Consider the following 24103-nt stretch of genomic DNA (forward strand, 5'->3'; position numbering starts at 1 on the left):
GTGAGTGAGTGTGCGAGAGGGTGAGTGAGTGTGCGAGAGGGTGAGTGAGAGGCTGTGTCTGAGAGTGTGGGTGATTGAGTGTGTGAGAGGGTGAGTGAGTGTGTGAGAGTGTGGGAGTGTGAGTGTGCGAGAGGGTGAGTGAACGGCTGTGTCTGAGATTCTGGATGAGTGAGTGTGCGAGAGGGTGAGTGAGTGTGCGAGAGGGTGAGTGAGCGGCTGTGTCTGAGATGTGGATGAGTGAGTGTGCGAGAGGGTGAGTGAGTGTGCGAGAGGGTGAGTGAGAGGCTGTGTCTGAGAGTGTGGGTGAGTGAGTGTGCGAGAGGGTGAGTGAGGGGCTGTGTCTGAGAGTGTGGGTGAGTGAGTGTGCGAGAGGGTGAGTGAGGGGCTGTGTGCGAGAGGGTGAGTGAGTGAGTGTGCGAGAGGGTGGGTGAGCGACTGTGTGTGAGAGTGTGGGTGAGTGAGTGTGCGAGAGGGTGTGTGAGCGACTGCGTGTGAGAGTGTGGGTGAGTGAGTGTGCGAGACGGTGGGTGAGCGACTGTGTGTGAGTGTGGTTGAATGAGTGTGCGAGAGGGTGAGTGAGCGGCTGTGTGCGAGAGGGTGAGTGAGCGGCTGTGTGCGAGAGGGTGAGTGACCGGCTGTGTCTGGGAGTGTGGGTGAGTGTGTGTGCGAGACGGTGAATGAGAGGCTGTGTCTGAGAGTGTGGGTGAGTGAGTGTGTGAGAGGGTGAGTGAGTGTGTGAGAGGGTGAGTGAGAGGCTGTGTCTGAGAGTGTGGGTGAGTGAGTGTGCGAGAGGGTGAGTGAGAGGCTGTGTCTGAGAGTGTGGATGAGCGAGTGTGCGAGAGGGTGAGTGAGAGGCTTTGTCTGAGAGTGTGGGTGAGTGAGTGTGTGAGAGGGTGAGTGAGTGTGCGAGAGGGTGAGTGAGAGGCTGTGTCTGAGAGGGTGGGTGAGTGAGTGTGTGAGAGGGTGAGTGAGTGTGTGAGAGGGTGAATGAATGTGTGAGAGGGTGAGTGAGAGGCTGTGTCTGAGAGTGTGGGTGAGTGAGTGTGCGAGAGGATGAGTGAGAGGCTGTGTCTGAGAGTGTGGATGAGCGAGTGTGCGAGAGGGTGAGTGAGTGTGCGAGAGGGTGAGTGAGAGGCTGTGTCTGGGTGTGTGGGTTAGTGAGTGTGCGAGAGGGTGAGTGAGAGTGTGAGAGAGTGAGTGAGAGGCTGTGTCTGAGAGTGTGGGTGAGTGAGTGTGCGAGAGGGTGAGTGAGTGTGCGAGAGGGTGAGTGAGAGGCTGTGTCTGAGAGTGTGGGTGATTGAGTGTGTGAGAGGGTGAGTGAGTGTGTGAGAGTGTGGGAGTGTGAGTGTGCGAGAGGGTGAGTGAACGGCTGTGTCTGAGATTCTGGATGAGTGAGTGTGCGAGAGGGTGAGTGAGTGTGCGAGAGGGTGAGTGAGCGGCTGTGTCTGAGATGTGGATGAGTGAGTGTGCGAGAGGGTGAGTGAGTGTGCGAGAGGGTGAGTGAGAGGCTGTGTCTGAGAGTGTGGGTGAGTGAGTGTGCGAGAGGGTGAGTGAGGGGCTGTGTCTGAGAGTGTGGGTGAGTGAGTGTGCGAGAGGGTGAGTGAGGGGCTGTGTGCGAGAGGGTGAGTGAGTGAGTGTGCGAGAGGGTGGGTGAGCGACTGTGTGTGAGAGTGTGGGTGAGTGAGTGTGCGAGAGGGTGTGTGAGCGACTGCGTGTGAGAGTGTGGGTGAGTGAGTGTGCGAGACGGTGGGTGAGCGACTGTGTGTGAGTGTGGTTGAATGAGTGTGCGAGAGGGTGAGTGAGCGGCTGTGTGCGAGAGGGTGAGTGAGCGGCTGTGTGCGAGAGGGTGAGTGACCGGCTGTGTCTGGGAGTGTGGGTGAGTGTGTGTGCGAGACGGTGAATGAGAGGCTGTGTCTGAGAGTGTGGGTGAGTGAGTGTGTGAGAGGGTGAGTGAGTGTGTGAGAGGGTGAGTGAGAGGCTGTGTCTGAGAGTGTGGGTGAGTGAGTGTGCGAGAGGGTGAGTGAGAGGCTGTGTCTGAGAGTGTGGATGAGCGAGTGTGCGAGAGGGTGAGTGAGAGGCTTTGTCTGAGAGTGTGGGTGAGTGAGTGTGTGAGAGGGTGAGTGAGTGTGCGAGAGGGTGAGTGAGAGGCTGTGTCTGAGAGTGTGGGTGAGTGAGTGTGTGAGAGGGTGAGTGAGCGGCTGTGTCTGAGAGTGTGGGTGTGTGTGTGCGAGACGGTGAATGAGAGGCTGTGTCTGAGAGTGTGGGTGAGTGAGTGTGTGAGAGGGTGAGTGAGTGTGTGAGAGGGTGAGTGAGTGTGTGAGAGGGTGAGTGAGAGGCTGTGTCTGAGAGTGTGGGTGAGTGAGTGTGTGAGAGGGTGAGTGAGTGTGTGAGAGAGTGAGTGAGAGGCTGTGTCTGAGAGTGTGGGTGAGTGAGTGTGCGAGAGGGTGAGTGAGAGGCTGAGTCTGAGAGTGTGGACAAGTGAGTGTGTGAGAGGGTGAGTGTGTGCGAGAGGGTGAGTGAGAGGCTGTTCTGAGAGTGTGGGTGATTGAGTGTGCGAGAGGGTGAGTGAGTGTGTGAGAGAGTGAGTGAGAGGCTGTGTCTGAGAGTGTGGGTGAGTGAGTGTGCGAGAGGGTGAGTGAGAGGCTATGTCTGAGAGTGTGGGTGATTGAGTGTGCGAGAGGTTGAGTGAGTGTGTGAGAGAGTGAGTGAGCGGCTGTGTCTGAGAGTGTGGATGAGTGAGTGTGCGAGAGGGTGAGTGAGTGTGCGAGAGGCTGTGTCTGAGAGTGTGGGTGAGTGAGTGTGTGAGAGGGTGAGTGAGAGGCTGAGTCTGAGAGTGTGGACAAGTGAGTGTGTGAGAGGGTGAGTGTGTGCGAGAGGGTGAGTGAGAGGCTGTTCTGAGAGTGTGGGTGATTGAGTGTGCGAGAGGGTGAGTGAGTGTGTGAGAGGGTGAGTGAGCGGCTGTGTCTGAGAGTGTGGATGAGTGAGTGTGCGAGAGGGTGCATGAGTGTGCGAGAGGGTGAGTGAGAGGCTGTGTCTGAGAGTGTGGGTGAGTGAGTGTGCGAGAGGGTGAGTGAGCGGCTGTGTCTGAGAGTGTGGGTGAGTGAGTGTGCGAGAGGGTGAGTGAGGGGCTGTGTGCGAGAGGGTGAGTGAGAGGCTGTATGCGAGAGGGTGAGTGAGGGGCTGTGTGCGAGAGGGTGAGTGAGCGGATGCGTGCGAGAGAGTGAATGAGCGGCTGTATGCGAGGGGGTGAGTGAGCGGCTGTGTGCGAGAGGGTGGGTGAGTGGCTGTGTCTGAGAGTGTGGGTGAGTGTGTGTGCGAGACGGTGAATGAGAGGCTGTGTCTGAGAGGGTGGGTGAGTGAGTGTGTGAGAGGGTGAGTGAGTGTGTGAGAGGGTGAATGAGTGTGTGAGAGGGTGAGTGAGAGGCTGTGTCTGAGAGTGTGGGTGAGTGAGTGTGTGAGAGGGTGAGTGAGAGGCTGTGTCTGAGAGGGTGGGTGAGTGAGTGTGTGAGAGGGTGTGTGAGTGTGTGAGAGGGTGAATGAGTGTGTGAGAGGGTGAGTGAGAGGCTGTGTCTGAGAGTGTGGGTGAGTGAGTGTGCGAGAGGATGAGTGAGAGGCTGTGTCTGAGAGTGTGGATGAGCGAGTGTGCGAGAGGGTGAGTGAGTGTGCGAGAGGGTGAGTGAGAGGCTGTGTCTGAGAGTGTGGGTTACTGAGTGTGCGAGAGGGTGAGTGAGTGTGTGAGAGAGTGAGTGAGAGGCTGTGTCTGAGAGTGTGGGTGAGTGAGTGTGCGAGAGGGTGAGTGAGTGTGCGAGAGGATGAGTGAGAGGCTGTGTCTGAGAGTGTGGGTGATTGAGTGTGCGAGAGGGTGAGTGAGTGTGTGAGAGTGTGGGAGTGTGAGTGTGCGAGAGGGTGAATGAGAGGCTGTGTCTGAGAGGGTGGGTGAGTGAGTGTGTGAGAGGGTGAGTGAGTGTGTGAGAGGGTGAATGAGTGTGTGAGAGGGTGAGTGAGAGGCTGTGTCTGAGAGTGTGGGTGAGTGAGTGTGCGAGAGGGTGAGTGAGTGTGCGAGAGGATGAGTGAGAGGCTGTGTCTGAGATGTGGATGAGTGAGTGTGCGAGAGGGTGAGTGAGTGTGCGAGAGGGTGAGTGAGAGGCTGTGTCTGAGAGTGTGGGTGAGTGAGTGTGCGAGAGGGTGAGTGAGGGGCTGTGTCTGAGAGTGTGGGTGAGTGAGTGTGCGAGAGGGTGAGTGAGGGGCTGTGTGCGAGAGGGTGAGTGAGTGAGTGTGCGAGAGGGTGGGTGAGCGACTGTGTGTGAGAGTGTGGGTGAGTGAGTGTGCGAGAGGGTGTGTGAGCGACTGCGTGTGAGAGTGTGGGTGAGTGAGTGTGCGAGACGGTGGGTGAGCGACTGTGTGTGAGTGTGGTTGAATGAGTGTGCGAGAGGGTGAGTGAGCGGCTGTGTGCGAGAGGGTGAGTGAGCGGCTGTGTGCGAGAGGGTGAGTGACCGGCTGTGTCTGGGAGTGTGGGTGAGTGTGTGTGCGAGACGGTGAATGAGAGGCTGTGTCTGAGAGTGTGGGTGAGTGAGTGTGTGAGAGGGTGAGTGAGTGTGTGAGAGGGTGAGTGAGAGGCTGTGTCTGAGAGTGTGGGTGAGTGAGTGTGCGAGAGGGTGAGTGAGAGGCTGTGTCTGAGAGTGTGGATGAGCGAGTGTGCGAGAGTGTGAGTGAGAGGCTTTGTCTGAGAGTGTGGGTGAGTGAGTGTGCGAGAGGGTGAGTGAGTGTGTGAGAGAGTGAGTGAGAGGCTGTGTCTGAGAGTGTGGGTGAGTGAGTGTGCGAGAGGGTGAGTGAGAGGCTATGTCTGAGAGTGTGGGTGATTGAGTGTGCGAGAGGGTGAGTGAGTGTGTGAGAGGGTGAGTGAGCGGCTGTGTCTGAGAGTGTGGATGAGTGAGTGTGCGAGAGGGTGAGTGAGGGGCTGTGTGCGAGAGGGTGAGTGAGGGGCTGTGTGCGAGAGGGTGAGTGAGGGGCTGTGTGCGAGAGAGTGAATGAGCGGCTGTGTGCGAGGGGGTGAGTGAGCGGCTGTGTGCGAGAGGGTGGGTGAGTGGCTGTGTCTGAGAGTGTGGGTGTGTGTGTGCGAGACGGTGAATGAGAGGCTGTGTCTGAGAGTGTGGGTGAGTGAGTGTGTGAGAGGGTGAATGAGTGTGTGAGAGGGTGAATGAGTGTGTGAGAGGGTGAGTGAGTGTGTGAGAGGGTGAGTGAGAGGCTGTGTCTGAGAGTGTGGGTGAGTGAGTGTGCGAGAGGGTGAGTGAGAGGCTGTGTCTGAGAGTGTGGATGAGCGAGTGTGCGAGAGGGTGTGAGTGTGCGAGAGGGTGAGTGAGAGGCTGTGTCTGAGAGTGTGGGTGAGTGAGTGTGCGAGAGGGTGAGTGAGTGAGAGGCTGTGTCTGAGAGTGTGGGTGAGTGAGTGTGCGAGAGGGTGAATGAGAGGCTGTGTCTGAGAGTGTGGTTGAGCGAGTGTGCGAGAGGGTGAGTGAGCGACTGTGTGTGAGAGTGTGGTTGAATGAGTGTGCGAGAGGGTGAGTGAGCGGCTGTGTGCGAGAGGGTGAGTGAGCGGCTGTGTGCGAGAGGGTGTGTGACCGGCTGTGTCTGGGAGTGTGGGTGAGTGTGTGTGCGAGACGGTGAATGAGAGGCTGTGTCTGAGAGTGTGGGTGAGTGAGTGTGTGAGAGGGTGAGTGTGTGAGAGGGTGAGTGAGTGTGTGAGAGGGTGAGTGAGAGGCTGTGTCTGAGAGTGTGGGTGAGTGAGTGTGCGAGAGGGTGAGTGAGAGGCTGTGTCTGAGAGTGTGGATGAGCGAGTGTGAGAGAGGGTGAGTGAGTGTGCGAGGGGGTGAGTGAGAGGCTGTGTCTGAGAGTGTGGGTAACTGAGTGTGAGAGAGGGTGAGTGAGTGCGTGAGAGAGTGAGTGAGAGGCTGTGTCTGAGAGTGTGGGTGAGTGAGTGTGCGAGAGGGTGAGTGAGAGGCTGTGTTTGAGAGTGTGGATGAGCGAGTGTGCGAGAGGGTGAGTGAGTGTGCGAGAGAGTGAGTGAGAGGCTGTGTCTGAGAGTGTGGGTTAGTGAGTGTGCGAGAGGGTGAGTGAGTGTGTGAGAGAGTGAGAGGCTATGTCTGAGAGTGTGGGTGAGTGAGTGTGCGAGAGGGTGAGTGAGAGGCTGTGTCTGAGAGTGTGGGTGAGTGAGTGTGTGAGAGGGTGAGTGAGCGGCTGTGTCTGAGAGTGTGGGTGTGTGTGTGCGAGACGGTGAATGAGAGGCTGTGTCTGAGAGTGTGGGTGAGTGAGTGTGTGAGAGGGTGAGTGAGTGTGTGAGAGGGTGAGTGAGTGTGTGAGAGGGTGAGTGAGAGGCTGTGTCTGAGAGTGTGGGTGAGTGAGTGTGTGAGAGGGTGAGTGAGTGTGTGAGAGAGTGAGTGAGAGGCTGTGTCTGAGAGTGTGGGTGAGTGAGTGTGCGAGAGGGTGAGTGAGAGGCTGAGTCTGAGAGTGTGGACAAGTGAGTGTGTGAGAGGGTGAGTGTGTGCGAGAGGGTGAGTGAGAGGCTGTTCTGAGAGTGTGGGTGATTGAGTGTGCGAGAGGGTGAGTGAGTGTGTGAGAGAGTGAGTGAGAGGCTGTGTCTGAGAGTGTGGGTGAGTGAGTGTGCGAGAGGGTGAGTGAGAGGCTATGTCTGAGAGTGTGGGTGATTGAGTGTGCGAGAGGTTGAGTGAGTGTGTGAGAGAGTGAGTGAGCGGCTGTGTCTGAGAGTGTGGATGAGTGAGTGTGCGAGAGGGTGAGTGAGTGTGCGAGAGGCTGTGTCTGAGAGTGTGGGTGAGTGAGTGTGTGAGAGGGTGAGTGAGAGGCTGAGTCTGAGAGTGTGGACAAGTGAGTGTGTGAGAGGGTGAGTGTGTGCGAGAGGGTGAGTGAGAGGCTGTTCTGAGAGTGTGGGTGATTGAGTGTGCGAGAGGGTGAGTGAGTGTGTGCGAGGGTGAGTGAGCGGCTGTGTCTGAGAGTGTGGATGAGTGAGTGTGCGAGACGGTGCGTGAGTGTGCGAGAGGGTGAGTGAGAGGCTGTGTCTGAGAGTGTGGGTGAGTGAGTGTGCGAGAGGGTGAGTGAGCGGCTGTGTCTGAGAGTGTGGGTGAGTGAGTGTGCGAGAGGGTGAGTGAGGGGCTGTGTGCGAGAGGGTGAGTGAGAGGCTGTATGCGAGAGGGTGAGTGAGGGGCTGTGTGCGAGAGGGTGAGTGAGCGGATGCGTGCGAGAGAGTGAATGAGCGGCTGTATGCGAGGGGGTGAGTGAGCGGCTGTGTGCGAGAGGGTGGGTGAGTGGCTGTGTCTGAGAGTGTGGGTGAGTGTGTGTGCGAGACGGTGAATGAGAGGCTGTGTCTGAGAGGGTGGGTGAGTGAGTGTGTGAGAGGGTGAGTGAGTGTGTGAGAGGGTGAATGAGTGTGTGAGAGGGTGAGTGAGAGGCTGTGTCTGAGAGTGTGGGTGAGTGAGTGTGTGAGAGGGTGAGTGAGAGGCTGTGTCTGAGAGGGTGGGTGAGTGAGTGTGTGAGAGGGTGTGTGAGTGTGTGAGAGGGTGAATGAGTGTGTGAGAGGGTGAGTGAGAGGCTGTGTCTGAGAGTGTGGGTGAGTGAGTGTGCGAGAGGATGAGTGAGAGGCTGTGTCTGAGAGTGTGGATGAGCGAGTGTGCGAGAGGGTGAGTGAGTGTGCGAGAGGGTGAGTGAGAGGCTGTGTCTGAGAGTGTGGGTTAGTGAGTGTGCGAGAGGGTGAGTGAGTGTGTGAGAGAGTGAGTGAGAGGCTGTGTCTGAGAGTGTGGGTGAGTGAGTGTGCGAGAGGGTGAGTGAGTGTGCGAGAGGATGAGTGAGAGGCTGTGTCTGAGAGTGTGGGTGATTGAGTGTGCGAGAGGGTGAGTGAGTGTGTGAGAGTGTGGGAGTGTGAGTGTGCGAGAGGGTGAGTGAGAGGCTGTGTCTGAGAGGGTGGGTGAGTGAGTGTGTGAGAGGGTGAGTGAGTGTGTGAGAGGGTGAATGAGTGTGTGAGAGGGTGAGTGAGAGGCTGTGTCTGAGAGTGTGGGTGAGTGAGTGTGCGAGAGGGTGAGTGAGTGTGCGAGAGGATGAGTGAGAGGCTGTGTCTGAGATGTGGATGAGTGAGTGTGCGAGAGGCTGAGTGAGTGTGCGAGAGGGTGAGTGAGAGGCTGTGTCTGAGAGTGTGGGTGTGAGTGTGCGAGAGGGTGAGTGAGGGGCTGTGTCTGAGAGTGTGGGTGAGTGAGTGTGCGAGAGGGTGAGTGAGGGGCTGTGTGCGAGAGGGTGAGTGAGTGAGTGTGCGAGAGGGTGGGTGAGCGACTGTGTGTGAGAGTGTGGGTGAGTGAGTGTGCGAGAGGGTGTGTGAGCGACTGCGTGTGAGAGTGTGGGTGAGTGAGTGTGCGAGACGGTGGGTGAGCGACTGTGTGTGAGTGTGGTTGAATGAGTGTGCGAGAGGGTGAGTGAGCGGCTGTGTGCGAGAGGGTGAGTGAGCGGCTGTGTGCGAGAGGGTGAGTGACCGGCTGTGTCTGGGAGTGTGGGTGAGTGTGTGTGCGAGACGGTGAATGAGAGGCTGTGTCTGAGAGTGTGGGTGAGTGAGTGTGTGAGAGGGTGAGTGAGTGTGTGAGAGGGTGAGTGAGAGGCTGTGTCTGAGAGTGTGGGTGAGTGAGTGTGCGAGAGGGTGAGTGAGAGGCTGTGTCTGAGAGTGTGGATGAGCGAGTGTGCGAGAGTGTGAGTGAGAGGCTTTGTCTGAGAGTGTGGGTGAGTGAGTGTGCGAGAGGGTGAGTGAGTGTGTGAGAGAGTGAGTGAGAGGCTGTGTCTGAGAGTGTGGGTGAGTGAGTGTGCGAGAGGGTGAGTGAGAAGCTATGTCTGAGAGTGTGGGTGATTGAGTGTGCGAGAGGGTGAGTGAGTGTGTGAGAGGGTGAGTGAGCGGCTGTGTCTGAGAGTGTGGATGAGTGAGTGTGCGAGAGGGTGAGTGAGGGGCTGTGTGCGAGAGGGTGAGTGAGGGGCTGTGTGCGAGAGGGTGAGTGAGGGGCTGTGTGCGAGAGGGTGAGTGAGGGGCTGTGTGCGAGAGAGTGAATGAGCGGCTGTGTGCGAGGGGGTGAGTGAGCGGCTGTGTGCGAGAGGGTGGGTGAGTGGCTGTGTCTGAGAGTGTGGGTGTGTGTGTGCGAGACGGTGAATGAGAGGCTGTGTCTGAGAGTGTGGGTGAGTGAGTGTGTGAGAGGGTGAATGAGTGTGTGAGAGGGTGAATGAGTGTGTGAGAGGGTGAGTGAGTGTGTGAGAGGGTGAGTGAGAGGCTGTGTCTGAGAGTGTGGGTGAGTGAGTGTGCGAGAGGGTGAGTGAGAGGCTGTGTCTGAGAGTGTGGATGAGCGAGTGTGCGAGAGGGTGTGAGTGTGCGAGAGGGTGAGTGAGAGGCTGTGTCTGAGAGTGTGGGTGAGTGAGTGTGCGAGAGGGTGAGTGAGTGAGAGGCTGTGTCTGAGAGTGTGGGTGAGTGAGTGTGCGAGAGGGTGAATGAGAGGCTGTGTCTGAGAGTGTGGTTGAATGAGTGTGCGAGAGGGTGAGTGAGCGGCTGTGTGCGAGAGGGTGAGTGAGCGGCTGTGTGCGAGAGGGTGTGTGACCGGCTGTGTCTGGGAGTGTGGGTGAGTGTGTGTGCGAGACGGTGAATGAGAGGCTGTGTCTGAGAGTGTGGGTGAGTGAGTGTGTGAGAGGGTGAGTGTGTGAGAGGGTGAGTGAGTGTGTGAGAGGGTGAGTGAGAGGCTGTGTCTGAGAGTGTGGGTGAGTGAGTGTGCGAGAGGGTGAGTGAGAGGCTGTGTCTGAGAGTGTGGATGAGCGAGTGTGCGAGAGGGTGAGTGAGTGTGCGAGGGGGTGAGTGAGAGGCTGTGTCTGAGAGTGTGGGTAACTGAGTGTGAGAGAGGGTGAGTGAGTGCGTGAGAGAGTGAGTGAGAGGCTGTGTCTGAGAGTGTGGGTGAGTGAGTGTGCGAGAGGGTGAGTGAGAGGCTGTGTTTGAGAGTGTGGATGAGCGAGTGTGCGAGAGGGTGAGTGAGTGTGCGAGAGAGTGAGTGAGAGGCTGTGTCTGAGAGTGTGGGTTAGTGAGTGTGCGAGAGGGTGAGTGAGTGTGTGAGAGAGTGAGAGGCTATGTCTGAGAGTGTGGGTGATTGAGTGTGCGAGAGGGTGAGTGAGCGGCTGTGTCTGAGAGTGTGGATGAGTGAGTGTGCGAGAGGGTGAGTGAGTGTGCGAGAGGCTGTGTCTGAGAGTGTGGGTGAGTGAGTGTGTGAGAGGGTGAGTGAGCGGCTGTGTCTGAGAGTGTGGGTGAGTGAGTGTGCGAGAGGGTGAGTGAGGGGCTGTGTGCGTGAGGGTGAGTGAGGGGCTGTGTGCGAGAGGGTGAGTGAGGGGCTGTGTGCAAGAGGGTGAGTGAGCGGATGTGTGCGAGAGAGTGAATGAGCGGCTGTGTGCGAGGGGGTGAGTGAGCGGCTGTGTGCGAGAGGGTGGGTGAGTGGCTGTGTCTGAGAGTGTGGGTGAGTGTGTGTGCGAGACGATGAATGAGAGGCTGTGTCTGAGAGTGTGGGTGAGTGAGTGTGTGAGAGGGTGAGTGAGTGTGTGAGAGGGTGAGTGAGTGTGTGAGAGGGTGAGTGAGAGGCTGTGTCTGAGATTGTGGGTGAGTGAGTGTGCGAGAGGGTGAGTGAGAGGCTGCATCTGAGAGTGTGGATGAGCGAGTGTGCGAGAGGGTGTGAGTGTGCGAGAGGGTGAGTGAGAGGCTGTGTCTGAGAGTGTGGGTGAGTGAGTGTGCGAGAGGGTGAGTGAGAGGCTGAGTCTGAGAGTGTGGACAAGTGAGTGTGTGAGAGGGTGAGTGAGAGTGCGAGAGGGTGAGTGAGAGGCTGTGTCTGAGAGTGTGGGTGATTGAGTGTGCGAGAGGGTGAGTGAGTGTGTGAGAGAGTTAGTGAGCGGCTGTGTCTGAGAGTGTGGGTGAGTGAGTGTGCGAGAGGGTGAGTGAGAGGCTGTGTCTGAGATTGTGGATGAGTGAGTGTGCGAGAGGGTGAGTGAGTGTGCGAGAGGGTGAGTGAGTGTGCGAGAGGGTGAGTGAGCGGCTGTGTCTGAGATGTGGATGAGTGAGTGTGCGAGAGGGTGAGTGAGTGTGCGAGAGGGTGAGTGAGAGGCTGTGTCTGAGATTGTGGATGAGTGAGTGTGTGAGAGGGTGAGTGAGTGTGCGAGAGGGTGAGTGAGCGGCTGTGTCTGAGATGTGGATGAGTGAGTGTGCGAGAGGGTGGGTGAGTGTGCGAGAGGGTGAGTGAGAGGCTGTGTCTGAGAGTGTGGGTGAGTGAGTGTGCGAGAGGGTGAGTGAGCGGCTGTGTCTGAGAGTGCGTGAGTGAGTGTGCGAGAGGGTGAGTGAGGGGCTGTGTGCGAAAGGGTGAGTGAGGGGCTGTGTGCGAGAGGGTGAGTGAGGGGCTGTGTGCGAGAGGGTGAGTGAGCGGATGTGTGCGAGAGAGTGAATGAGCGGCTGTGTGCGAGGGGGTGAGTGAGCGGCTGTGTGCGAGAGGGTGAGTGAGCGGCTGTGTGCGAGAGGGTGAGTGAGTGCGAGAGGGTGTGTGAGCGGCTGTGTGCGAGAGGGTGAGTGAGCGGCTGTGTCTGAGAGTGTGGGTGAGTGAGTGTGTGAGAGGGTGAGTGAGCGGCTGTGTGCGGGAGAGTGAGTGAGGGGCTGTGTGCGAGAGAGTGAGTGAGGGGCTGTGTGCGAGAGGGTGAGTGAGCGGCTGTGTGCGAGGGAGTGATTGAGGGGCTGTGTGCGAGAGGGTGAGTGAGCGGCTGTGTGCGAGAGAGTGAGTGAGGGGCTGTGTGCGAGAGGGTGAGTGAGCGGCTGTGTGCAAGAGAGTGAGTGAGCGGCTGTGTGCGAGAGGGTGAGTGAGCGGCTGTGTGCGAGAGAGTGAGTGAGGGGCTGTGTGCGAAAGGGTGAGTGAGCGGCTGTGTGCGAGAGAATGAGTGAGGGGCTGTGTGCGAGAGAGTGAGTGAGGGGCTGTGTGCGAGAGGGTGAGTGAGGGGCTGTGTGCGAGAGGGTGAGTGAGGGGCTGTGTGCGAGAGGGTGAGTGAGGTGCTGTGTGCGAGAGGGTGAGTGAGCGGCTGTGTGCGAGAGAGTGAGTGAGCGGCTGTGTGCGAGAGAGTGAGTGAGCGGCTGTGTGCGAGAGAGTGAGTGAGCGGCTGTGTGTGAGAGTGTGGGTCATTGAGTGTGTGAGACGGTGGGTGAGCGACTGTGTGTGAGAGGGTGGGTGAGAGGCTGTGTGTGAGAGTGTGGGTGGGTGAGTGAGTGTGTGAGAGGATGAGTGAGTGGCTGTGTCTGAGAGTGTGGATGAGTGAGTGTGCGAGAGGGTGAGTGAGAGGCTGTGTCTGAGAGTGTGGGTGAGTGAGTGTGCGAGAGGGTGAGTGAGCGGCTGTGTGTGGGAAAGTGAGTGAGGGGCTGTGTGCGAGAGAGTGAGCGAGGGGCTTTGTGCGAGAGAGTGAGTGAGCGGCTGTGTGCGAGAGAGTGAGTGAGCATCTGTGTGCGAGAGGGTGAGTGAGGGGCTGTGTGCGAGAGGGTGAGTGAGGGGCTGTGTGCGAGAGGGTGAGTGAGCGGCTATGTGCGAGAGAGTGAGTGAGGGGCTGTGTGCGAGAGGGTGAGTGAGGGGCTGTGTGCGAGAGGGTGAGTGAGGGGCTGTGTGCGAGAGGGTGAGTGAGGGGCTGTGTGCGAGAGGGTGAGTGAGGGGCTGTGTGCGAGAGGGTGAGTGAGGGGCTGTGTGCGAGAGGGTGAGTGAGGGGCTGTGTGCGAGAGGGTGAGTGAGCGGCTGTGTGTGAGAGTGTGGGTGAGCGACTGTGTGTGAGAGGGTGGGTGAGAGGCTGTGTGTGAGAGTGTGGGTGGGTGAGTGAGTGTGTGAGAGGATGAGTGAGTGGCTGTGTCTGAGAGTGTGGATGAGTGAGTGTGCGAGAGGGTGGGTGAGCGACTGTGAGAGTGTGGGTGGGTGAGTGTGTGAGAGGGTGGGTGAGCGACTGTGTGTGAGAGTGTGGGTGAGTGAGTGTGCGAGAGGGTGGGTGAGCGACTGTGTGTGAGAGTGTGGGTGAGTGAGTGTGCGAGAGGGTAGGTGAGCGACTGTGTGTGAGAGTGTGGGTGAGTGAGTGTGCGAGAGGGTGTGTGAGCGACTGTGTGTGAGAGTGTGGGTGAGTGAGTGTGCGAGAGGGTGGGTGAGCGACTGTGTGTGAGAGTGTGGGTGAGTGAGTGTGCGAGAGGGTAGGTGAGCGACTGTGTGTGAGAGTGTGGGTGAGTGAGTGTGCGAGAGGGTGTGTGAGCGACTGTGTGTGAGAGTGTGGGTGAGTGAGTGTGCGAGAGGGTGGCTGAGCAACTGTGTGTGAGAGTGTGGGTGAGTGAGTGTGTGAGAGGGTGGGTGAGCGACTGTGTGTGAGAGTGTGGGTGAGTGAGTGTGTGAGAGTGTGGGTGAGTGAGTGTGCGAGAGGGTGGGTGAGCGACTGTGTGTGAGAGGGTGGGTGAGAGGCTGTGTGTGAGAGTGTGGGTGGGTGAGTGAGTGTGCGAGAGGATGAGTGAGTGGCTGTGTCTGAGAGTGTGGGTGATTGAGTGTGCGAGAGGGTGAGTGAGTGTGTGAGAGGGTGAGTGAGAGGCTGTGTCTGAGAGTGTGGGTGAGTGAGTGTGCGAGAGGGTGAGTGAGCGTGTGAGAGGGTGAGTGAGCGGCTCTGTGCAAGAGGTTGTTTCCCCACATGACAGGGGTCAAAGTACTTTTTTTACTCAAGGGCCACCTTCTGATTTTTAGGGGCTACTTTTTTGGTTTTCAGAGGCTCCTTTTCGTTGTCGCTGGCACATGACGCAGTCTATAATAACATTACCTTCCATATTTGTGTCGACATAAGTGTGATTCGGACTCACACAGAAACAGAGTTAGAAAAATTCAACAACGTCTTCAATAATTATCACCCCTCCGTTAAACTTAAATGCACAACACACAGGGACAGCATTAATTTCCTCGACACCACGGTATTTAACCTGGCACAGAGACACCTTCCCAGGACTGGTGAGGTCACAGCTAACGCACCTTCATCACATTCGCACAAAACTGGAAGCTTATAACCAGGCAGTTACTACTCTTTTTACAGCATCTTAGATCTTAACCTCAGAGTTAAGTTGCACAGTTGATCTAGCATCAATAGGTGTTTGCAAAGAGCGTTCCAAACTTTGCCATCCTTTGTGTGTAGAAGTGTCTGCTAAGCTCACTCCTGTAGGGTCTGGTTCTAAACTTTAGATTATGCTCCCTAGTCCTAGAAGCCCCTAAATTAATTGAACATTCACCTCTACATTTCCTTCATCCCAGCAGTGAGCACAGTTACAAAATATTTCATTGAGCGTAAAGCACTTTGGGATGTCCTAAGGTCATAAAAAAAAGCACCATAAAAATGCAAGTCGTTCATTACTGTTTGGGATCTTAGTGTGTGCAAAATGGTTGCAAGTTTGTCTTTAACAGTCATGCACCTCAAGTAATTCGCAGTATGTGTTACACATTGACATGTGATCACTCACAAGTATAAATCATTCTTCTGAAATAAAAATGTTCAGGATTAAATTATCCATTTAATTACCCAGTGTTCCAAGCAATAGCATTTACTACATTTTTCCAGCACCCAGTGGTTCCTGAATTTACAGGCTTAAGCTAGAGACCCCACACATTCATTTCTAAGGCATTTAGTGACTTCACGTTTTCCTGGCTCCCAGTTAGCTGAGTATTCCTTTGTTGACAGGTTAACAACTGTTCCTTCACCTTCACAGCCTTTCTCCCTCACTGTTTCCCTCTCCCCATTGCAGTCTCTCTCTCTCTTTCTTCCCCCCTCACAGTATCTCTCCCTCTCTGTCCCTCGCAGTCTCCCTCTTCCTTCGCAGTCTGTCTACCACAGTCTCTTGCTCTCTCTTTCTTGCCCTTAGCAGTCTTGCTCTCTCCCCCTCGCAGTCTCTCCCCTCAGTCTCTCCCCCAACACAGTCTCCCTCGTGCCCCCTGCGATCCCTCTCTCTCCCCCTCGCAGTGTCTGTCTCTCTCCCCACAGTCTCTCTCTCTCCTCAGACCACAGACTCAATCTCTCGCCCCCTCGCAGTCTCTCTCTCTCCTCTCAGTCTCTCTCCCTCCCCCACAGTCTCTCCCTCTCAGTCACTTTCTCTCCCCTCGCAGTCTCCCTCTCCCCTTCGCAGTCTCTCCCCCCCACAGTCTCTCCCTCGCCCCCTGCAGTTTCTCTCCCCCCCGCGCAGTCCCTCTCTCCCCCTCGCTGTCTCTCTCTCTCCCCCTCAGTCTCTCTCTCTCTCCCCCACACAGTCCTTCTCTCCCCCTCACAGTTTCTCTCTTTCCCCATGCAGTCTCTCTCTCCCCCAGTCTCTCTCTCTCTCCTCAGTCTCTCTCTCTCCCCCACGCAGTCTCTCTCTCCTCCTCACAGTCTCTCTCTCCCCCTTACAGTCTCTCTCTCTCTCTCTCTCTCTCTCTCCCCCTGCAGTCTCTCTCTCTTCTGTACGCAGTCTCCCTCTCCCCCTCACATCCTCTCTCTCTCTCCTCCTTGTAGTCTCTCTCTCCCCCTCACATCCTCTCTCTCTCTCTCTCTCCTCCTCACAGTCAAGGGTTATGGAGGTGCTGACAGGAAAACAGAGTTCAGCCCACAACCAGATCAGCCATGATTCTTATAGAATGGCGGAGAAAGCTCCAAGGGCCAAACGATCTACTCCTGCTCCTGGATCTGAAGTAGACAATCTCACAATTTCCCCTTCTTGATCTCCATCTCCCACACCTTCCCCCACACACCTAACCTGCCTTTGCTGGAACGGGTTCAATGGGCTGAAAGGTTCATCCTGATCCTTCCTGCTCCCGTCCACACAACTTACTGAGCCTTCTAACTTGGTGCCATCTGCAAATTTCGAAATTCCACTCTCCAGTCCCTCATCCGAAGAGGCTCCCTTACAGATCCAGACATCACTGATGGGTTCAGAGTTTCCAGATGATAGTAGTCTGGCTTGATTGAGCCAGACTGGCAGTTTTACTAGAACTAATTTAAAGTAATGTAGACAGATTGAAAAAAACCTCTGTTGAAGGATTTGCTTGTTGGTATTAAAGTTGATAACTGTTTTAGGCCAAGAAATTTATCCCACAATGTAATGAAATATAAACATCTGTTATTCGTTTTGTCTTTTAAAAAGGTGCAGCTCTTAAATAAGACAGACTCTCTCCAAATTTCCCTGTCCCTTTAAGAGCGCAATGAAATTTGCCCACTTGATTTTGTTTTGAGTTCAATGTGTGGATGAACCATCCGTGGGACAGGGAAGGGCGTATTTTCTCTTGCTTTTTGGAGTGGGGCAGAGTGAACGGCAAGTGTAATGAAGGCAGGTAACCTGTGGGGATTTGGGGGAGGGGCGGGGGGTTGTGAGAGTGTCACGACGAGGAGGGGAAGGGGGGCTAGCACTGGGCTGGCCCATTACATAATGTACACCCAGGAAACCAGACTGCTGGAGGTTGGCAGACAGCCAGCGGTTGGGTTACTGAAGGCCAGAAAGATCTCTTAAAGCCCTTCTTGTGCCTCATCGCTCCAAGAGTGCAGCTAACAAGATACGTCTACTTCGACAGGCACGTATGAAGAAATGGGGATAGAATAACACGTAATGGGCTTAAAAGAAAAGCAGGAAATGATCTTTTGTAGTGATGTTAACAGGAGACAGTAGGAGATTGTAGGAGAAGAAATTTCAGAGCTAGCATCATGCCCACTCACTCAGTTGACCACCTGCTATTTTTGTCTCCTCAATGTCTTGGATATTTTTACTTATGCTACTTCCGATAAGCTCTCCTGTTAACATCGTTACAAAAGATCATCATTTCCTGCTTTTCTTTTAAGCCCATTACGTGTTATTCTATCCCCATTTCTTCATACATGCCTGTCGAAGTAAACGTATCTTGTTAGCTGCACTCTTGGAGCAACGGGGCACAAGAAGGGCTTTAAGAGATCTTTCTGGCCTTTAGTAACCCAAACACCAGCTGTCTGCCATCCTCCAACCAACTACAGTCTGGTTTCCTGGGTGTACATTATGTGATAATGTTTAATATCACACTTAACAATCTCTGATTTTCCTTTTGAGTGGATTATAGGTTATTAGACCCATATTACCTTTTGCGTGTATTGTGTGTGTGTGTGTGTGAGAGAGAGAGAGACTTTTATGTGTGTGGGAGAGACGTGTATGTGAGAGATGTGTGTGTCTGTGTGCTTGTGAGAGGCCGTGTGTCTGAGAGAGAGGAAAACTTGTGTGTGTGCGTATGTGTGACTGTTTTTTTTAATTAATCATGGAACGTGGGTCAGCATTTATTGCCCATCCCATGAGAAGGTGGTGGTGAGCTGCCTCCTTGAGCTGCTGCAGTCTATGTGGTGTAGGTACGCCCACAGTGCCGTTAGGGAGGGAGTTCCAGGACTTTGACCAAGTGACAGTGAAGGAACGGCGATGTATTTCCAAGTCAGGATGGTGAATGGCTTGGCAGGGAACTTCCAGGTGGTGGTGTTTCCATGTGTTTGCTGCCCTTGTCCTTCTAGATGGTAGTGGTCGTGGGTTTGGGAGGTGCTGTTTAAGGAGGCTTGGTGAGTTCCTGCAGTGCATCTTGTAGATGGTACACACACTGCTGCTACTGTGTGTTGGGGGTGGAGGGAGTGAATGTTTGTGCGTGGGGTGCCAATCAAGTGGGGCTGCTTTTTCCTGGATGGTGTCAAGCTTCTTGAGTGTTGTTGGAGCTGCACTCACCTAGGCAAGTTGGGAGTATTCCATCACATAAGAACAAGGAGCAGGAGTAGGCAATTCAGCCCCTCGAGCCTGCCCGGCCATTCAATACGATCATGGCTGATCTCATTTCGGCCTCAACTCCAATTTCCTGCCCTCTCTCCATAACCTTTCAACCCGTTATTAATTAAAAATCTGTCTATCTCCTCCTTAAATTTATTCAGCATCCCGGCATCCACTGCACTCTGAGGTAGTGAATTCCACAGATTCACGACCCTTTGAGAAAAGTAATTCCTGACTTGTCACATTCCTGACTTGTGCCTTGTAGATGGTGGAAAGGCTCTGGGGAGTCAGGAGGTGAGTTACTTGTCACATGATTCCTAGCCTCTGACCTGCTCTTGTAGTCACAGTATTTATATGGCTGGTCCAGTTCAGTTTCTGGTCAATGGTAACCCCCAGGATGTTGGTAGTGGGAGATTCAGTGAAGGTAATGCCATTGAACATCAAGGGGTGATGGTTAGATTCTGTCTTGTTGGTGATAGTCATTGCCTGGCACTTGTGTGGCCTGAATCTTACTTATCACTTGTCAGCCCAAGCCTGGATATTGTCCAGGTCTTGCTGCATTTGGTTCAGTAGTTGAGTTTGGGGCACAGCAAGTTCTGGAGTATAAGACTTCGGTACTGCTATTACTGCTGAAATATTGTCAGGGCCCATAGCCTTTGTAGTATCCAGTGCCTTCAGCCGTTTCTTGATATCACGTGGAGTGAATCAAATTGGCTGAAGACTGGCATCTGTGATGCTGGGGACCTCCAGAGGAGGCCGAGATGGATCATCCACTCAGCACTTCTGGCTGAAGATTGTAGCAAATGCTTCAGCCTTATCTTTTGCACTGATGTGCTGGGCTCCCCCATCATTGAGGATGGGGATATTTGTGGAGCCTCCTCCTCCAATGAGTTGTTTAATTGTCCACCAGCATTCATGACTGGATGTGGCAGGACTGTAGAGCTTAGATCTGACCCGTTGGTTGTGGAATCGGTTAGCTCTGTCTATCACTTGCTGCTTATGCTGTTTGGCACACAAGTAGTCCTGTGTTATAGCTTCATCAAGTTGACACCTCATTTTTAGGTATCCTTGGTGCTGCTCCTGACATGCCCTCCTGCACTCTTCATTGAACCAGAGTTGATCCCCTGGCTTGATGGTAATGGTAGAGTGGGGGATATGCCGGACCATGAGGTTACAGATTGTGTTCGTGTACAATTCTGCTGCTGCTGATGGTCCACAGCACCTCATGGATGCCCAGTCTTGAGTTGCTAGATCTGTTCAAAATCTATCCCATTTAGCACAGTGGTAGTGCCACACAACACGATGGAGGGTATCCTCAATGTGAAGACAGGACTTCATCTCCACAAGGACTGTGCAGTGGTCACTTCTAGGTCCTTGTGTGTGTGTGTGTATGTGACTTTGTGTGTGCGTTTCTGTGTGTGTGTGTCTTTCTGTGTGTGTATGTATGTGTGTGTGTGTGTGTGCATTTCTGTGTGTGCATTTCTGTGTGTGCATTTCTGTGTGTGCGTTTCTGTGTGTGTGTGTCTTTATGTGTGTGTGTGTGTGTGTGTTTCTGTGTGTGTGTGTTTGTGTGTGTGTGTGTTTCTGTGTGTGTGGCTTTCTGTGTGTGTGGCTTTATGTGTGTGTGTGTTTCTGTGTGTGTGTCTTTATGTGTGTGTATGTATGTGTGTGTGTTTCTGTGTGTGCGTTTCTGTGCATGTGTGTCTTTATGTGTGTGTATGTCTGTGTGTGTGTGTTTCTGTGTGTGCGTTTCTATGTGTGTGTATCTTTATGTGTGTGTATGTATGTGTTTCTGTGTGTGCGTTTGTGTGTGTGTCTTTATTGTGTGTATGTGTGTGTTTCTGTGTGTGCGTTTCTGTGTGTGTGTGTCTTTATGTGTGTGTATGTGTGTGTGTGACTTTGTGTGTGCGTTTCTGTGTGTGGGTGTCTTTCTGTGTGTGTATGTCTGTGTGTGTGTGTTTCTGTGTGTGCGTTTCTATGTGTGTGTATCTTTATGTGTGTGTATGTATGTGTTTCTGTGTGTGCGTTTGTGTGTGTGTCTTTATTGTGTGTATGTGTGTGTTTCTGTGTGTGCGTTTCTGTGTGTGTGTGTCTATATGTGTGTGTGTGTGTGTTTCTGTGTGTGCGTTTCTGTGTGTGTGTGTCTTTATGTGTGTGTATGTGTGTGTGTGTGTGTGTGCGTGACTTTGTGTGTGCGTTTCTGTGTGTGTGTGTCTTTATGTGTGTGTATGTATGTGTGTGTGTGTGTGTTTCTGTGTGTGTTTCTGTGTGCGTTTCTGTGTGTGTGTCTTTATGTGTGTGTGTGTGCGTTTCTGTGTGTGTGCGTTTCTGTGTGTGTGCGTTTCTGTGTGTGTGTGTCTTTATGTGTGTGTGTGTGTCTTTGTGGGTGCGTTTCTGTGTGTGTGAATCTTTGTATGTGTGTGTTACTCTGTGTTGTCACGAAAAGCCGATTATTGGCACAAATTACTTAAAGGCAATCTGAACTTTTAAAGGAAGATGTGTTTTTAAAGAAATATAAGCAAGGACACTGAGCAAAAGATGGCTGATAATATAAAGTGACCACTTTCTGGAAAATTCTTATGTGGATTATACTGGCAGAACTGTCCTGAGAGAACATGGAATCTTGCGCCTGAAAAGGTGTCATGGTCCTCTTCAAGCAGAGCCACTGGAAAGGGAGATACGAAAGATGCAAAAGACTGAATTTTAATCTCCTGTGATTGCAAAGACAAAAGACTGATTTGCACATCTCAGCAGTCACCCAAAAATCCATCTCCTGTTGATTTATATCTCAGAATGTGTAAATAGTTCTGATATGGATGCAAGATGACTATTTTCCCTCATGGAATACATAGGGAAAATGGGTTAAAAAGCTAGCCGCAGAGCAATGCAGGGTGTGCTGGTGTGCTGTGTGTGTGACAGCACAAGAGAACCACCAACTAGTCACCCCTGCAGTTGCAGGGGAGGTCTCTGTCTCCCCCTATCTCTGTTGCTGGAGGCAAAGCTCAGCAGAAGCCACAATCAAAAAGGAAATAGGACGGCCTCTTCAGCTACCCTGCAGAACCAAGTGTCTTTAAGCCAACTGCGAAACTGCCAAAGTCAGCTCTACCGGAATCACCCAACTTAACGACCACAACGTACCACATCTATGCATCACAGACAAGCCAAAGACTGATTCATATATTTTTAAAACTTTTATTTGGACTCCTAACTTCTCATTTCTGATCCGTGTGTATGTGTGTCTTGTTTTTATTATTTTTTCTCAGGTTTTAGTAACTAATAAACCTACTCTTTTTGACCCTAGAAAGTCTGGTTAAATTGGCTCCTTATAAAGAATAAATACATTTAGACTGGGAAAATGTATCCACGGGAGAAGGGATCCTTTTTAAATTAACCTTGTTGCGACCAACCGCGGGGGGTGGTGGGGGGTGGGGGTGGGGGTTGAATAAAGAAAAGGAGCCAGTTCATCCCTCCTCACCTGGGAGCGTAACAAAATTGGAGTTTCGTTCAGCAAGTTAACAAATTGGGGGACCAGGCCTGGGGACTGGTCATAACAGTGTCTGTGTGTGTGTCTATGTGTGTGTCTATGTGTGTGTGTTTGTGTGTGTGTGTGTGTGTGTGTGTGTGTGTGTGTGTGTGTGTGTGTGTGTGTGTGTGTGTGTGTGCTGTCTGTGTGTGCCTGTGTATGTGTGTGTGTGTGTGTGTGTGCTGTCTGTGACTGTGTACGTGTGTGTGTGTGTGTGTGTGTGTGTGTGTGTGTGTGTGTGTGTGTGTGCTGTCTGTGTGTGACTGTGTATGTGTGTGTGTATGTGTGTGCTGTCTGTTTGTGTGTGACTGTGTGTGTGTGTGTGTGTGTGTGTGTGTGTGTGAGAGACTTTTTTTGTGTGTGTGTGTGACTGTGTGTATGTGTCTGTGTGTGTGAGGGTCTATGTGTGTGTCTACGTGTGTATGTATGTGTGTGTCTTTGTGTGAGTGCGTGTGAGACTGCCTGAGTGTGGGGGTTCTTAGTGAATCCCAAGAGGATCTGAATTCACCCTCTCCGCCCCACTTTCCCTCTTTAACCACAATGCTTTTTGTTTCTGCCACAGGTTTCATTGGTTTTGCTCCAGTTATCAATGACATTGTCCAACAGTGGAAGTTCAAGGACGATGATGACGATCAGCTCTTCTACACCAAGATTTACCTCAACCCCGTTCTCAGGGTGAGTCGGATTATTTGCACCAGGCCAAAGAAGAAATGTTCTGCTTTCCTACTGTCTCTCCACAGAACCCACAGAAAAAAAAATCACCTGAGCGACAGGACTTCCAGAAGGTTCCCCCTACCCCAGCGGCCTCTGACGTTCCTAATTTGAGATCGACGGTGAACATACTTTGAACGCAATGCCAAAGCTTCAGGAGGAGGCTTTAAACCGAGGTCCCAGTCTGCCCTCTCGAGTGGGTGTGAAAGATCCCGCTGCCACGACTTCGAGGGAGGGAGGTGGGGCGGTGAGGTGGGGGGAACATTTATCCCTCACGCAACATCATCTGCATTTTATTTTAAAAAATCAGTCGTTCAGGTGATCCTCGCCTGGCCCTTTGTGGGATCTTGCTGTCCACATTTCCCACATTACAACCTCGTCGCTTCACAAAAGAAGTGCCTGATTGGGGCATCCCGGGGACATCGCTGAGAGATGTGGCCAGTTCGTGTTGGTTCCCCCTGGGGAGTGAGTCCCCAAGTGCGTGAGTGAAGATCTGGGGTGGGGGTTGAGGGGATGGTGGAAATGGCTGAAAACTGTCAGTGGCGGGGGTGGGGTTGTGCAGGGTCAAAGAGTCTGAAATGTTGATCTTTTTTTCCTTCAGGAAAAGTACAAGATGACTCTTGATCACCAATCAGCAATCTTCCAAAACCTCAACGGTGCTTTAGGTAATCTCTCAAAGCTTCCACTGTCCCTCCCCTCCCCCCACTCTCCCGCCAGCCCTTGCTGCGTGGTGCCCACTCCCCCATTTTAAATTGAATTCCTCTTTCTTGTGACTGAATGCCGGAAAGCTTTGCACATAAGTACATAAGAAACAGGAGTAGGAGTAGGCCACTCAGCCCCTTTTAGCCTGCTCCGCCATTCGATAAGATCATGGCTGACCTGGTTGTGCCTCAACTCTACTTTCCTGTCTAACCCCCCATAACCCTTGACTCCCTTGCCTATCAAAAATCTAACTCAGCCTTGAATATACTCAATGACCCAGCCTCCACTGGTCTCCGGGAAAGAGAATTCCAAACACTAATGACCCTCGGAGAGAAGAAATTCCTCCTCATCTCCATCTTAAATGGGAGACCCCTTATTTTGAAACTGCGCCCCCTCGTTCTAGACTCCCCCACACAGGGAAACATTCTCACAGCCCCCTCAAGATCTTATATGTTTCGATAAGATCACCTTTCGTTCTTCTAAACTCCCAATGGGTATAGGCCCACCCTGCTCAACCTTTCCTCATAAGACAAACCCCCTTTGTCCCAGGAATCAGTCTAATGAACCTTCGCTGAACTGCCTCCAATGCAAGTAGATCCCTCCTTAAGTAAGGTGACCAAAACTGGACACAATAGTGTGGTGTGGAGTAGAGCAGGGTGGCGATTTGGTTAATGATAACCAGAGTGCGGCAGGAAGGGACAGAGAGTGCAAAAATGGTAAAAAGACAGTGAAAGGCTCTGTCTCTAATGCATGCAGCATTGCCGATTGTTGTAGAAACCCATCTGGTTCACTAATGTCCTATAAGGAAGGAGATCAGCTGGTCCAGCCTACATGGCTGGCCCACAGCAATGTGATTGACTCTTAAATGCCCTCTAAACAGGGCAATTAGGCATGGGCAATAAATGCTGGCCTAGCCAGCGATGCCCACATTCCATGAACAAATTTTAAAAAAAACTTAGAAAATCACAATGTGATCAGGCAGAGCCAATGTGGGTTTTTTGAAAGGGAAGTAACAAGTAAGATGGATAAAGGGGAACCTGTAGATGTGGTGTACTTAGATTTCAAGGAAGCATTCGATAAGGTGCCACATCAAAGATTACTACACAAGATAAGATTACATGGTGTAGGGGGTAACATATTAGCATGGATAAAGGATTAGTTAGCAAACGGGAAGCAGAGAATAGGGATAAATGAGTCATTTTCAGGCTGGCAAGTGGAGTGCCACAGAGATCAATGCTGGGGCCTCAACTATTTGCAAACAACCTCAATGAAGGGACTGAATGTATGGCAGCTAAATTTGCCGGTGACACCAAGGTAGGTAGGAAAGTAAGTTGTCAAGGGGCGGTAGA

The 24103-nt window shown here is 53.1% G+C and overlaps 1 protein-coding gene across 1 annotated transcript in view; it reads left to right on the forward strand.

Annotated features, from left to right (window-relative positions):
• Positions 1–24103, forward strand: part of plod3 (procollagen-lysine, 2-oxoglutarate 5-dioxygenase 3) — a 140388-nt gene that overhangs the window by 74163 nt on the left and 42122 nt on the right. The window contains exons 4-5 of the mRNA XM_041178779.1: positions 21904–22016; positions 22654–22717. Coding sequence (XP_041034713.1) covers positions 21904–22016; positions 22654–22717 — 177 coding nt within the window. The remainder of the gene's footprint in view (positions 1–21903; positions 22017–22653; positions 22718–24103) is intronic.

The sequence above is a fragment of the Carcharodon carcharias genome, chromosome 33, assembly GCF_017639515.1.
Source record: "Carcharodon carcharias isolate sCarCar2 chromosome 33, sCarCar2.pri, whole genome shotgun sequence".
Lineage (NCBI taxonomy): Eukaryota > Metazoa > Chordata > Chondrichthyes > Lamniformes > Lamnidae > Carcharodon > Carcharodon carcharias.